The sequence below is a fragment of the Camelus ferus genome, chromosome 18 (genome assembly GCF_009834535.1).
Source record: "Camelus ferus isolate YT-003-E chromosome 18, BCGSAC_Cfer_1.0, whole genome shotgun sequence".
Lineage (NCBI taxonomy): Eukaryota > Metazoa > Chordata > Mammalia > Artiodactyla > Camelidae > Camelus > Camelus ferus.
In genome coordinates this window covers 4416989-4431091 of record NC_045713.1, presented here as the reverse complement: position 1 = coordinate 4431091, position 14103 = coordinate 4416989, and the positions used below count along the sequence as shown (strand labels likewise).

Sequence of the window (14103 nt, the reverse complement as noted above, 5' to 3'; positions counted from 1 at the left end):
TTGAAAGAATGACAATTCTAAATGTTGACAGATTCAGGAGCAACTGGAATTCTCATGTACTGCTGATGGGAATGTAAAATGGTACTGCCTTTAAGAGCTGTCCCGAAGTTCTTCAAATAATTAAACACATACTTAACCATAAAACCCAGCAGTTCCACTCCTGGCTCTATACCCATGATAAATGAGTACATATTTCTACAAAAAGACAGGGCTGTTCCTAGCAGCCTTATTCATAATACCAACAAAATGGAAACAACCCAAATGTACATTAACATTACCATGGGTAAATACATTGTAGTATAACATGGAATGTCCCATAGCAATGACAAAGAATGAGCCACAGCTACACACAACAACATGGATAAATTTCATAGTCACAACATGAGCAAGAGAAACCAGATGCAAAAAGTATATACTGCAGGGTTCCATTTACGTGAAGTTCATGTTAGCTTCCTGAGCTAACAAATTACCACACACGGTATGAAAACAACAGAAATTTATTCTCTCACAGTTCTGGAGGCCAGAAGTCCAACATCAAGGTGCTGGAAGGGCCATGCTCCTTCTAAAAGCTCTAGGGAACAGTCCTCCCATGCCTCTTTTTTTTTTTTTTTTTTTTGACGGCCATCCTTGGTGCTCCTTGGCTTATGGGTGATTCACTCCAAGCTCTGCCTCCATCTTCCCCTGGCCGTCTTCTCCCTGTGGGTCTCTGTGTCCCTGCATCTTCATGTGGCCTTCTTGTAAGGACACCAGTCATTGGATGTAGGACCCACCCTAGTCCAATAGGACCTCCTCTTAATTTGATTACATCTGCAAAGACTCCATTACCAAATAAGGTCACATTCACAGGTACCAGAGATCAGGACTTGAACATACCTTTTGGGGGACCCAGTTTAGCCCAACACAAAGTTCAAGAACAGGCAAAACTAATCTGTGGTGAGAGACGTCAGCTGAGTGGCTACCTCTAGCAGGTGCTGACTGGGAAAGGGCACAGAGGAGTCTGCTGGGCGGGAAATGTTCTGTATGTTGATGTGGGTGGTGGTAATGTGGGTATGTAGGCGTGTAAAGTCCTCAAGCTACCCAGCTACCCGTTGTGCACTTGACTCTGTGTGTGTGATTCTTACTTTAATATGCCCTTGCGGAGTTACCTGTTGTGTGAGCAGATGTCATCGTGTAAGTCAGTGTGACGATGCACACACACAGGGAGGCACGGAGGCACACATGCGGTCCCACCGATACCTCCCCCACAGGCCTTGGTCTCCTCCTCTGTCACCCGGCAGGGGTTGGCGGGAGTGTGGAGCCCAAGGTGGAGAAGGATGCTTCTCCCTCAGAGCTGAAAGCTGAAACCCACCCTGGGGGCCCCGGAGACCACCCCACAGGGCACACTTCCTCCTCTGGGGCCTGGAAGATGAGTTCAGGCAGCCAGGTCTGCTCACAATAAGCAACTTAGTGCAACACCCTGGGGACCTGAGAGCCTCAAGCCCTGCAGGAGTAAACCCTCAAGAGTCAGAGAAAGATGCAGGCAGGAACACTAGAAACCAGCAGAAGAGAGAGAGAGACACACAGGGAAAGAGGCAGAGACACAGGGAGAGAACGAGACAGAGACGCAGAAGAGAGGTGAGGAGAAGGGGACATCCACCCATTTATTTATTTCCTACCCCCTTCCCCACCTCCCCACGTGTATTCTGAGCCAGGCCATGACGGTGCTGGGGACAAAGAAGGTGTGACAAAGCACCAGCCCCTCCAAGCTCCTGGCTGTGAAATTAAGGCTCCAGCTATCCAGAAGGAGGGGGCAGGCTCTAGGGCAAGTCTAAAGGAGTTTGTGCCTCATCCCCCTCCCTCCACACCCCCTCAAGAGCCCAGAGAGGGGACAAAGCCCAGAGAGCAGAGGAAGTGATGGGCCAACCTGGAGAGGGTCCCGGACTCAGCAGGGACAGACCCTCAGTGCAAAGGGCCAGCTCCCTCTGCATCCCCACTCTTCTTTCTCCCCACTTCCGCCCAGGCCTGCTCTGTCTGAGGACAGGGGCTGAGGACAGACGCTGGACTTGAAATAAAGTTCAGATCCTGCCTCTGCCGTTACTGGCTGTGGGACCTTGGGCGAGTTGCTTAATTTCTCTGGGCTTTGGTTTAGTCATTTGAAAATGAGAAGAAAATGTTTTAAAATACAGGTTTTGTTATTATACAGGTATGGTGAGGCCAACAGGTTAGGAGGTGGCTGCCATTAAAAAGGTAGTTCGCAACACTCACAGATCCCAAGAGAAGAGGACGGCTAGGCAGGGCCGCACGGGGAAGCACCCAGGTGGGTCAGGAGGCAGAGGGAGGGGGAGAACAAGCAAGAGCCTTTGCTGTGGTTTCCGTGGGGAGGAGCAGGCATGGCAGGGTGGGGGGCGGCTACTTTGAATACTTCCAGCGGCTCTAGGGTATAGGGCTGTCCCTAGTTGTCTGATACCTGGCGTGGGGCGACTAGGGCAGGTCGGTGGTGGCCCTGAGCTCCATAAAGGAGGTGTTTGGGGTGTGGATTGTTTGGTTTATAATGAAAGGACCACTCCCAGGCAAGTGGTTTGTTATCTCTAGGAATTAGCTAACCCTGGGAGGGGTAGTCCCTCCAGAGTTAACAAGGTCCCAAGATGGCAAAGCACCAAAATTACAAAATAAAGAGAGGTGACTAAGGGAAATAATGGCAGCTCCTCATTCATTTGGAGATTAAATGAATTACTGTGCCGGCATGGTGCCTGACAGGTGACAGGAACACAGTACAGGCTGGAATCCAAGGCCACATCTCACCTCCTCTTAGAAGCCTCCCCAGCCTGACCCCATCTGGTACCTCTTATGCTTGATGGCCCCTGGCCCCCCATTACCACTGTTGGATTGTTTTCTCTACACCACGAACTCTACGCACATGGTTCTGGGGGACCAGGGGTCTCACCTCTCTGGGCTGATGGAAAAAGAGTGGGTAGCTCAGCTTCATCAAAGAATATTTTGAAAGAAATGGAAGAGAACAGTCACACACCTGCCCGGATGCTCAGACCATCTCGTGGCATAATGTGACCAGGAAGGTCCTCTTGGAGAAGCCAGTACCGGGAAAGGGCCTTCTCTCCTGTACCGGACATCCAGAATGTCGCGTCAGGAGGTGCGCACACCTCCTCAAACTCACCCCTCAAACCCAGGCAAGAAGCAGAACCAGAGGCTCGGGAGAGGGTGCAACGAGCACGTTGACGGACAGGAAAGGAATCAGAGCATCTGGAGGACTTAGACTGTTCCAGAATGTTCCCTCACTGTAGTTGGGGCCTGGGTGGAAAGAGGTAGGCCTCTCTCAGGCTCAATAAGCCCCTTCTGTTCCTCCTAAATTCAGATGATGACGCTCTAACCCCCAGCACCTCAGAATGTGGAGGCATTTGGAGACGGGGTCTTTAAAGGGGTAATCAAGTCACGTGTGGTCAATAGAGTGGACCCTAATCCGGTATGACTGGTGTTTTCAATGAAGGGAATAGGCTAGAGACACAGAGGAAAGACCACACGAGGACACAGGGGGACGATGGCCATCTACAAGCCAAGGAGAGAGGCCTCAGGAGAAACCAAGCCTGCGGACACCTTGATCTTGGACCTCCAGCCACCAGCACTGTGAGAAAATAAGTTCCTTTTGTTGGGTACTTTGTTAGGGAATCCTGAAAACGCCAACACACCCTCTAGAAACCTCTGGTGGCTCCGCCTTCTTTCCAGAAGCAGAAGCTGTGGTTGGGAGACAGGTGACCCTCATGCAGAGGTGTCTCAGGGTCAAGGTTAGGCCAGTGGTGCTCCTGTTTGAATGGACATGATCATCACCTGGTGGGTTTGGTAAATAACAGAGCGCTAGTTGGACCCCCAGAGTTTCTGAGTGGGTAGATCCGGGGTAGGGCCCAAGAATCTGCATTTCTAACAAGTTTGTTCTCATGTGGTGCTGATGCTGCTTTGAGACCCAATCATTATGATGCTCGCTAAATTCTGAGAAGCCCTGGCCTGACAGCCAGAGTTCCCTGTGGGAGTGTCACTTGCAGAGATGGGCCACCTAGCCCGGTGTTTCTCAAGCTCTGCTGTGCATTGGAAGCACCTGGGAAGCTTTCAAAATACCAACACCTGGACCTGACCCTAGAGATTCCGGTTTGGGGTACAGCCTGGGCAGTGGGATTTAGAAATTCCCAGGGGTTCGTTCTAATGCATGGCCAGGGTTGAGAAGCACTGCTCTGGGTCTGCACCCCCATTGCTCAGAGTGGGCTCCAGGCCTAGAGGGGGAAGAGGTAGCCCAGGGGCACACAGCGATTGGAGCAGGTCAGGGAATGGAATACCAGTCTCCTGAGGACCCTGCCTTTCCACCGAGTGTTCGTGATTTTTCAAGCCCCAGAAGCCTTTCTTCAAATGAAATATTACTCAGGATGCTAGACTATAAACCAAATACAACCAAGTCTGCCTTGATTGGTACCAGCTGGATGGAGCCTGAGCCCTGGCCAACCAGGAGCCCCACCTCTGTCCTCAGGGCTCTGAAGAACACGCCCTAAGATTGCTGATCTTCCCAAGATGTCCTCTTGCGGGCCCATGGTGAGTCTGGAGGGCTCTGGGACCAGGAGCAGGCATAGGGCTTCCTAAGAACAATGGTGACCCAAGCTTGGAGGCCAAGACCCCAGTTCTTATCAGCTTGGCGGGAGTCCAGCATGTGGTCAGGCAAGGCGGGTCTCCCTCCCCACCAGCCACATTGTGGGTGCCCCTTAAGAGCCGACCTCCTTCCCACAAGCAGGACCACAGCCCAAAGCACAGTGTGAGGAGTTTGTAAACACTCCTTGTAACAGTGTCTCTCAGACTCTCTGACTGTGACATGCAGGAAGAAAATTCATCATCATTGAGTACTCACATGCAAACACACGTAACTCAGACAGAGATTCAAGACACAAGGCTGTGTTGGTCACGTGTATTACACTCGCATCTCTTCTTTTCTCTCATTTTAATATGCCGTTCCTGACCCACAAAATCAATTTCACACCCCACCAATGGGTCACAGCCTGTAATTTGAAAAGTGCTGCGAGAGCGTGAAAGGCTGAACAGGAAGGGCCAGCATCCTCCCAGAGTCAGTTACTGGTGGCTTTGAGCAGGGCGGGGACAGCTGGGATCTGTGCTTTCGGAAGCTGCCCCCCGCAGGCAGCCAGGCGGCCTGTGGGTGGGCTGAAGAGTGCCTCCAGGCTTCCTGCATTTGCAGATGCCACCCAGGACACATCTCCCTTTGAAAGAAGGGAGCAGGATGCAGCTCTGGCATCATCTCCTTCAGGAAGTCTTCCTGATTGCTCCCCTTTCCCAGGACTGCTGGTGCTGGTGTCCTGTTTGTCCCCCTGGTTCCAGAGGCCCGAGACCCAGCCAGAGCAGGCAGTTCAGGAATGTGGAGTACAGAAGGAACCAGGGAGTAGATAACCCAGGCCCAGCAGGAGCCCCTGGCCCAGCCTCGCTGGCCTCCCACCCTGCATCCTGGCAGCTGCCCTGCCCACCCCGTGGGACCCGCCCGGCGCCACAGGGATCAGGCAAGCTGAGGGTTCAGGGCATGGGTGGAGAGGTCTGCTCAGGGCAGGGAGTGGCCGAACGTGGTGTAGGGATGGAGACTGGCAGAACCCAGGAGGGAAAAAAAGCTCCCTGCCCAGCAGTGTTCCCAGTTCAGGCTCTTGGAAGGGCTCCTGGGCACGGTGGGTTGGGGGAGGCAAAGTGATCTGGGCACTCAGGAAGGAGCAATGCTGTGAGCCGGGCAGATGGAATAGGGCAGGGCGACGGGCGTGGACAGCTCCAGCCACCAGCTCCCAGCACCCGCATGGGAATCTCAGGGGCAGGCAGTTCGGCCCCAGGCCCTACTATGTGCCCGGCACAGAGAAGAGAAGGCCCTGCTGTCCAGGTGCCGTTGCCCCATTGGAGAACAGTGTGGCTGCGGGATGAAACACCCCAAAGGCCTCAGCTCCAGGCCACAATGGCTTGGGGGGACCTTGGGCCAGTTACATGCTTCCCCAAGACTCAGGTTCCTCACCTGGGGAGTAGGATAGTTTATTCAGTTGTGAATACCTGTGTGTGTCAGTCCTGAATCCCTCCCCTCCTGCAGCTCACCAGGCTGCCAGCCAAAGCCTTATGAAGTCTTCTCTTCGAGTCAGAATCCCAGAGGGGCAGGAGGCCCGGAGGGAAGATATCCCACCCTGGGGATGGGCGAGTCCCCTGTGGGTCCCATGACCAGATCACCCCTTGCCAGCATCCCCAGAAATGGCCCAGGCCCCAGTCTCCGCAGCCTCAGCATGGTACTGGGATGCACAAAGGCCCAGAGGCTCCAACAAGGGGGTCCTTGAGGCCAGGACCGCTTCTAGTCTCCAGGGCTTCAAGGAGACGTCTGGATTTTGGTTGGGGATGGAGGCAGAGAGACCCAGTAACTGAGATGGAATTTACTGCCGCAGCCTGTGTGACAGGGGCTCAGAGTTAAAATTAAATAGATCTAAAGGAGATAGGGAGAGCGCTCTTTCTGGCGGAGTTTGTAGACAGGGCTCCTAACCCCTGTTTATAAACTTGGTTAATAATATCTCTGATCGAAAATGGAGATGTGCTTTGTAAACTGTCAAGTGTGAAAGCAGTGGGAGGCGTGTTCTGGACTCCTCTGTCCCTGGTCCCCCAGGGAGGGGTACACAGAGCGCCTGGCTCACAGTGTTTCCCCCCCACCCCCGACTGCAGCAGACAGCCGGTGAGGCAATGTGGGAACAGCACGGGGCAGAACAGCCCGTCCGGGACACCCACCCCCCAGCTCACACGGGCCAAGGACCCAGACTGACAAATGACTCAGACACACAAACACCCAGGCGAGGTTTCTGGATCAGGGATGCGTGCCTCAGGAGCTGGGACACCCTGGGGTGGTGGTGGGGCGGGTGCTTGTGGGAAAGGGGCTTCCTTCTGGGCCTCCTCCTTCCCCCAGCCTCAATCATCAGCTTCAGTTGTCTGAAATGATGTCATGGGCCCCATCCCACTTTTAAGCACTTGCTGTATACCAGACTTTTACAGACTAGAGTCTTCCATCTTAAGGGCTTTTGAAGACCCCTGCCTCCATAAGAGGAAATGAGGGCTTCTAGGGGTTAATTACTATTGATGTCACTATTCTCAGGTTTGAGGTGATCTGCCCAAGTCCATGTCACAGTGATGACCACTGGCCCTTCTGCACCCCCAGCCTGCTTCCAGCACCCCATTCTGGGGGTTGCAGAAGCACCTTGTACTGGAATCCCAGCCACAACTCCCGCCAACTTCCAAACCTGCCTCCAAGCACATCCTGTTCTTCCCTTGGGCTGATCCCAGGAGATGAAATGAGAGTCAGTGAGTAGCCCAGATCCGCAGTATCCAGTCTCTTTTTGGCTGCAGACACTTTACCTCCAATGAAGTCCCCCGAGGGGTCGCAGCCACCTCTGGGGAGGGCTGAGCTGGAGGAGGCCTTTCTCAGCTTCCAGCCAAAATGTTGGCTCTGAGCCAATGCTGCCTAGTACCCCGCAGGAGGTAGCCACCCTCTCTGGCTTGGTCATCAGCACTAGGGCCTCTGCCCTGGGGCTGTCAGTCGTGGGTACGACCCAGGCTTCCCCCTGCCGGCCCTCAAGGACATCCCTCCTTCCCTGTCCCTGTCCCTCGTCCTCTTGCCCTGCAACCTTTCAGTAGCAGGAACCACCCTCGGTTGTTCCCACCTTGCTTGTCCCAAGTCAGGCTCATCCTCACCAGGCCCCTCATGGTCTCCACCTGCACTGTCCACTGACCACTTGAAATCTGACTGGTCCAAGTCGAGATGCACTCTAAGTATAACCTACCCACCAGTTTTAAGACTTAATATAAAAAAGGCAAAATATCTTACAAGTAATTTTTCATGTCAGTTCCATGTCCAAATGATAGTATTTTAGATACATTGAGTTAAATAGAGCTTATTATTTGAATTAATTTTACTTATGTTTTCTTTCATTTTATGTGGCTACTAGAAAATTTAAAATCAGAGGAGGGGGAATTCAGACCTTAATGTCGGCAGCTGGGTCTCACTGAGGCTGAGAGAGGGTGGGTCGGGGGAAGGTGTGTATAAAGGGCTTTCACTTTGCCTTCCTGCTGGTTCTTCTTCCCTGGAGTGTCTGCACTGGAACGCACACTACCCAACCAGCACGCATCTCCTTCTCAAACCTCACTAGGGTTCATATGAGAAATCCATGCTCTGCCTATTAGTATAACCTTGACCTTATTTTCTGTGGGACTGCTTGGGGACATTCACTCACACAGAGGTGTAAATGACTGACAACAGAGGCCCCCTCACTGTGGGGGACCCCAGTGGGGGTCTCGGGTCTGGCTGACACCAAGCTACCCCAGCAGCCCACTCTTCCCTCTGTCTGGTACAAGGCCCCTTGTAGACAGCGCATCCTGCACTCAGTGGATAAAGGGACCATGTGTAGACAAGGAATAAAACAGAAACCACAACTCCCAGGGTTCTGGAGGTCTGTCCACACCACCAGCACTCTGCCCCGTCTCCTGGAGAGCACATCTGTGTTTATCATCCAATTCTCTTGGACAGTGAGGGACATAGAAATGGGTATGTCCTCACATTGCCTTCAGTGATGGCCAGGCCAGTGAGGGATAAGATGAAGTACCAAGCAAAACCCAAGGGGGCCCACACCAAGGACCCTCAGAGAGGTCTGGGGGGCAGGGATGCTGAGGGGCACAGACCTGGAGGGAGCTCAGACCAGGGAACCTCAGCAACAAAGGTCCAGCACCCAGCCCTCCAGAATAAGTCCGGCCGCTAGGGAGCAGCTCCACCTGCCAGGAGGAAGGAAAGCGGCAGAGCAGTGGAGCTGGGTCGTGCAGGGCCTTGAAGACCAGACTTAGAAGTCTGGACTTGATCTGGAAGGCAACTGAGGGTTTCTGAGCAAAGCAATGATGTGCTCAGAGCTGAGTGGAGGCTGGCAGCTCTGTCCTTCCTAAACGGTTGCACCTGGAGATGCTGGTGGACAGGGATGGCTTATCAATGACTTACCTGGATGCCCAGAAGCAAGTGGACAGATAAAGCTTGTCAGTGATAATGGTGCAGCCAAGCTCCTCCAGCATTTGGTCCACCAGGCCATTCTACATTTTTTACCTTATTTAATCTGCACAGCAATGCAGGTAGGTAGGCATACAGCAATTGAGGACTGTTAGGCTTCTCAAATTAATGAATATTGGTTGGTAACTGTAAGCCCCAGTCCTTACGCATTGAATGTATTGGATAATCAGTTTTCTGGGTTTGATTCTGAATTGAGGCCCCCTTTTAAGATATACAGAAGCCTTATTGGCTGCGAGTTCGTGGAGCTCTTGCAATGCAGGATGCTAAGGAGAAGGGGGGATGCAGGTAGGGGACAGGACACCGCGCCCTGGCCCTGTGGGGAGAGGCCTGGCCCAGCAGCCTCAAGTCAATCCCTGCAAGCGCCCCTCCACACCTCTCCTGGATCCCCCCTCCCCCACCACCGCAAGTCCTCTCCCACTGGCTCCAGCCTCTCTCCCGGTCCTGGAATTAATAAAGACTCTGAGCAGACTGCGGTTTGCAAGTCTGAGAGCCGGTTCCTGCCCACGTCACTGCCCGGAGAGGAGTGGGGCCCAGTTTTGCTCCAGCACCCCACTCTTTTCCCCTCCCGGAGAAGGGCAGGCACACAGATGCACTCCCCAACCCTTGACCTGGCCTCCCCTCCCCCACCCCCAGCGGGCACATCCCAGGCACTGAGCCTCAGACCCTAACCTGGAGCGAGCACCTTCTGTCCCCACCAAGGGCTGGCTTCGTATCCATCAACTCCCTGCAAAGCACTCCCAAATAATGCACACAGGAGTAAGAGCTGTCCCGGGGTCCCAAGGTGACCCCGCATAGAGCTAAGCCTAATGGCTACACTAAAGCAGGGGTGGTGCTTGCAGAACTAGCAGTAGTCACAGTAGAAGTAGGACTCGGACCAGCACTGGGTGAGGACAGAACTCTCTGGATCTGGCAGACACAGTACAGAAATATATGACCACATCTTATTTATCTTTGCAATAACCTCCTAGGCAGGAATATTTATCACCATTTGACAGATGAGGAAACTGAAGCTCTCTGAAGAGGTTACCCTCCTAGAAAGTGCTAGAGACAGAATTTAGTCCTAGGTCCCTCTGAGTTCAATGCCTGGCCTTTGGCATCTCCACTCCTGGCCGCCCCCGCTGGCCCTGCAGACAGCCACAGTGCTCCTGGCTGGAGGAAGACTCAGTGAACCCCTTTCCTCAGACTTGTGGCTGCATCCTCCTCTCATTCTCCATCTGGAGGTGGAGAAAAGCTCTCAGAACTTGTAGCCTTGACTTTTCCCCCCTCACAGGCTGTGATGTGGGCAGGTACCCGTTTCCCTGCCCTCTGGCTGCCAAATTTCCCCAAGTGGGTGGGGAGGCATAACCCTCTCGTTTCCCACCTCCTCCCCAAATCCCCAGGGTCCCCATCCCACACAGGCAGGCAGGAACAGCCCAAGTCCTTGTGGAAATGCTGGTTCCAGCTGTTCCAGAGCAGGGTTGCCCCCTCCTGGCCACCAAAGGAATATTGGTCCCTGTCGTTCTCCTGGGGCAGGGAGACAACCTGCAATCTGCGAGTCTGGCCTGGATGGTAGGGATGCTCAGCGTTGGGACAGGTGGGGGCCAAGGGATAAAAGGGGGCTGGGCCACCTATCGGTCTGGGTGGGCTCCGCAGTCCCATGGTTTTCCGCAGGGCACCTGGAGATCCAACCTGACCTTCACCAGACATTGTCATGCACAGGCCTGCATGGGGCTACACGTTGACCTATGACAAATGGAATCCTTGTGGTGCGACAGGGTCTCCCACATGTCCTCCAGATGCCCCAGGGAACAACACCAACATGATATTAACTCCCAGGCCCTTCTGACTGCAGCCCCTTGGCCTCTGCAGACATGGATCCCAGACCAACCCACCACTCCCTGCCCAGCTTCAGGCAGGAGGCTGCGACCTTAGCCCACAAAGAATGGCGTGCATCCCCTTCCTTCTTCCAGATGCCCCACAGGGCAGCACCAACATGATCTCACCTTCCTGGCCATTCTGCCTACAGTCCCTTGACCTCTACAGACACTGGCCCTGGGCCCTGGACCCCAGATCCGACCACAGCCCCCCTCCCCAGCTTCGGGCAGGGCCTGTCTCTGGACAGGTCGGGGGGTGTCAGGGGAGTCTGGAGGGCTGGGGTGGGGGCAGAGGCGCGGGACAGCTGGCCTGTGTCCCCACACTGGGCCCGGGGCCCAGCTGGAGGGGCGGGGGCCTGGCCACTCAGGCCTTGGCTGGGGCCGGATTTTTGGCCGGGCTGCAGGGCCCTCCCTCCTGCTTCCTCTCCCGAGGGCTGTCCTGGCAGAGGCCCCCCTCGCACTTTCTGGCGGGAACAGGGCCAGCAGTGAAAGAACAGCCACAGAGGGAAAGCGGGAGAGAGATGGGGGAAAACTCTGTGTGCGTGTGTGTGCGCGCGCGCATGTGTGTGTGTTTTAAGGAAAAAAGCCCACAGTCCAGTCCAGTCAGACCCAGCCTGGGAGGCTTGTGAGCCGGCCTTTCGTAATTGCCCCCTCCCCGCGGCCCCCTCCCCGAGGCCTCCCCCTTCTCCCGCCCTCCCGCCCGCCCTCTCTCCCTCCCTCCTTCCCTCGCAGCCGACGAGGCAGCAATTACGCTTTGGGGATAAAACGAGGCGCAGAGAGCGGGCTGGGGCATTTCTCCCCGAGATGGCGGGTCTGACAGCTGCAGCCCTGCGGCCAGGAGTCCTCCTGCTCCTGCTGTCCATCGTCCACCCCTCGCAGCCTGGAGGTAGGCCTCACCCTGTCCCCCTAACTGCCGGCAGCCCTTGGGCCTCCGGGTCAGGTGGCTGGAATGACGGAGGAGAGGGCGCCCTTCCACCCCACCATCCCCCAGGGGGTCCCAGGCAGGAGCCCCTCAGCCACTGGATGCTTGGAACTGTCCCTCCCGGGAGCCAGCCATGCCGAACAGAAACCTGTCACACGATCGCCCCATGACTAAGGATGGTCCCAAACAAGCGCCGGTTTTACTGCCTGAGAGAGCTGAGGGGCCCTGCTCTGTCCTGGGGGCTCTCCCAGTCTAGGGGTCGCGAGCACACTGGGAAGGGCTGGCAGGATCCCATCGGGTCTGTGGGCACCAGCAGTTTGCACACCTGTGGACCCAGTGGTTGTGTGCATGTGCCCTGGGGGCGGGGGACCTGAGTTAGGGGCCAGCTCAGCGGCAGTGAGCTATCTGACCTCCCCAGGTTCCTTGTCCCCTGGAGAGTCAGCACCCCGCTCCAAGGAAAGTCAGGGTTAAGATGATTATAGGGGTGCGGGTTGGAAAGCTGCCGCTGTGGTCTGTCCCTGGTGAGGAGGGCTGGGACTTCTGAGCATGTGTATACATGTGTGCGTATGCGAGTGTTACTGCTGTTGCACAGGTGTGCGTGTGTATATGCCCAAACATGTCACCTAATAGAGGGAGAGGTTTCTGGGAGGGGATGAATGTTCACAGGCTCGTCTCTGGACAGGGGTGTGTGTGTGTGTGTGCGCGCACAAGCACGCTTGGGAGGAGGGTATTGTAGAGTATGTGAAAGTGCCTATTAATACGCAAAAGTCAGCCACCCAGCAGGCGTGTACACATGGGAGATCTGGTGTCCAGGTGTGTCACTGGGTGTGGTTTGTCACTGTGCATATGAGTGTGTCTAAGTGTGTGTGTGTGCATGCTGTGGCACACAAACTAGGACAGGGAAGCTGGGGAAGGTATCCCTTTCCTGGCAGAGGGAATGTGGTGGGTGGCAGGGGCTGGAGTGAACCTCAGAGCACTCATGGACCACCTGGCATGTTCCCTGCCATGGGCTTTAAGGGTGCCTCCCCCGGGGCTGCTACACACCTTGGGGGACACTGGGAATGGCCCGCCAGGGGTCCCTGAAGGTGCTCCTGGCCATGGGAAGAGAGAGGTGTAGTCAGGCTCATGAGCCTTTGGTGTGGTGGCCTGGGTGGGGTCTGTTTTCCACGAGACTCCTCCTTGCTATGAGAACCAGCCCTTGTGGAGGGGCACTGGGTGGAGCAGGGCCAGGCTGGAGGGCTGGAGTAGGGGGCTGGGCAGGAACAGCTGTTTCCGTGAGATTGACTGGCTGGGAAGGACAGCCAGGAGCAGGAGCTTCCTGTGCAGAGGTCAGGTCTTGGGTCTGGACGAGGCCGAGGGACGTGAACACCGTCAAATGGGGCCCAGCAGGGGCAGCGAGACAGTCCCAGAGGACCAGCTGCCCCAGTGCCTGAGACGAGCAGCTCTGATCCTTTCTGAACCTCCTCCCCTGATTTTGGCCCCTGAACACCTGCCTTCCTAGACAGAGCTCCCACTGAGAGCGAGACAGTCCCCACAGGATCCCTGAGAGTAGAGAATTATTGTCTACACTTTACAAATGGGGAAATTGAGGCTCAGACAGGCTAAGGCAGACCCAGGGGGTTAGTACCAGCCAGCTCTCTGCCCTGGGCGAAAGGATGAGGGGTGGGAGCCAGGTTCCGAGCAGCATCCTGGGAGGGGCAGGCCTAAGGCTGAGCACGCTGGGGTGGGCCTGCCCTAAGAAGAATGCATCCTCAGTGACCGGGCTAAATGCTCCGCTGGCCCTATTCTTTCTTTGCAAACATAAATCTCAGCTCCGTCCCAGGTGGTAGAGTAGCTGGGTCCAAATAAGGGGTGTGTGAACTGATGAGGTCTTCTAGGGTTTGTGCCCAGAGCCTCCCAAAGGAAGTCGAGAGAGATCGGGAGTGGAAGGGGCCCGCCACCCACACGCACGTGTGCACACACCTGCCCGGCTGTCCTGGGGGAGCCCAGCTTCCTCCCACCCCAGGAAGATGTCCGTGTCATGGGTTCCCCAGCTCCAAAGAACCGTGTTGCCAGTGGAGACAAGAAAGAGGCATTCCAGGAAGACTCTGTGATGGAAAGGATTGTCTAGACTCATTTAAGATGGGTCAAAAGTAGCCTTGAAGATCAGCTGCCCCAAACCCTCATGCCGTTTTAAAAAAGAGAGAGAGAAATTAAATCAGGTATAATTCTCCCCCCAAATTCTAGACATTTTATCA

The 14103-nt window shown here is 55.1% G+C and overlaps 1 protein-coding gene across 9 annotated transcripts in view; it reads left to right on the top strand.

Moving 5' to 3' along the window:
• The first annotated feature begins 11484 nt into the window (after positions 1–11484).
• The window catches only part of ELN (elastin), a 31598-nt gene continuing 28979 nt past the window's right edge, over positions 11485–14103 (top strand). For 2 of the 9 annotated variants that reach the window (XM_032459532.1, XM_032459531.1), the window contains exon 1: positions 11487–11830. In XM_032459532.1, coding sequence (XP_032315423.1) covers positions 11749–11830 — 82 coding nt within the window. In that variant the 5' untranslated portion in view covers positions 11487–11748. Of the gene's footprint in view, positions 11831–14103 lie in introns of all 9 variants that reach the window. The other 7 variants (XM_014556059.2, XM_014556057.2, XM_032459534.1 and 4 more) reach the window with 6 other exon arrangements.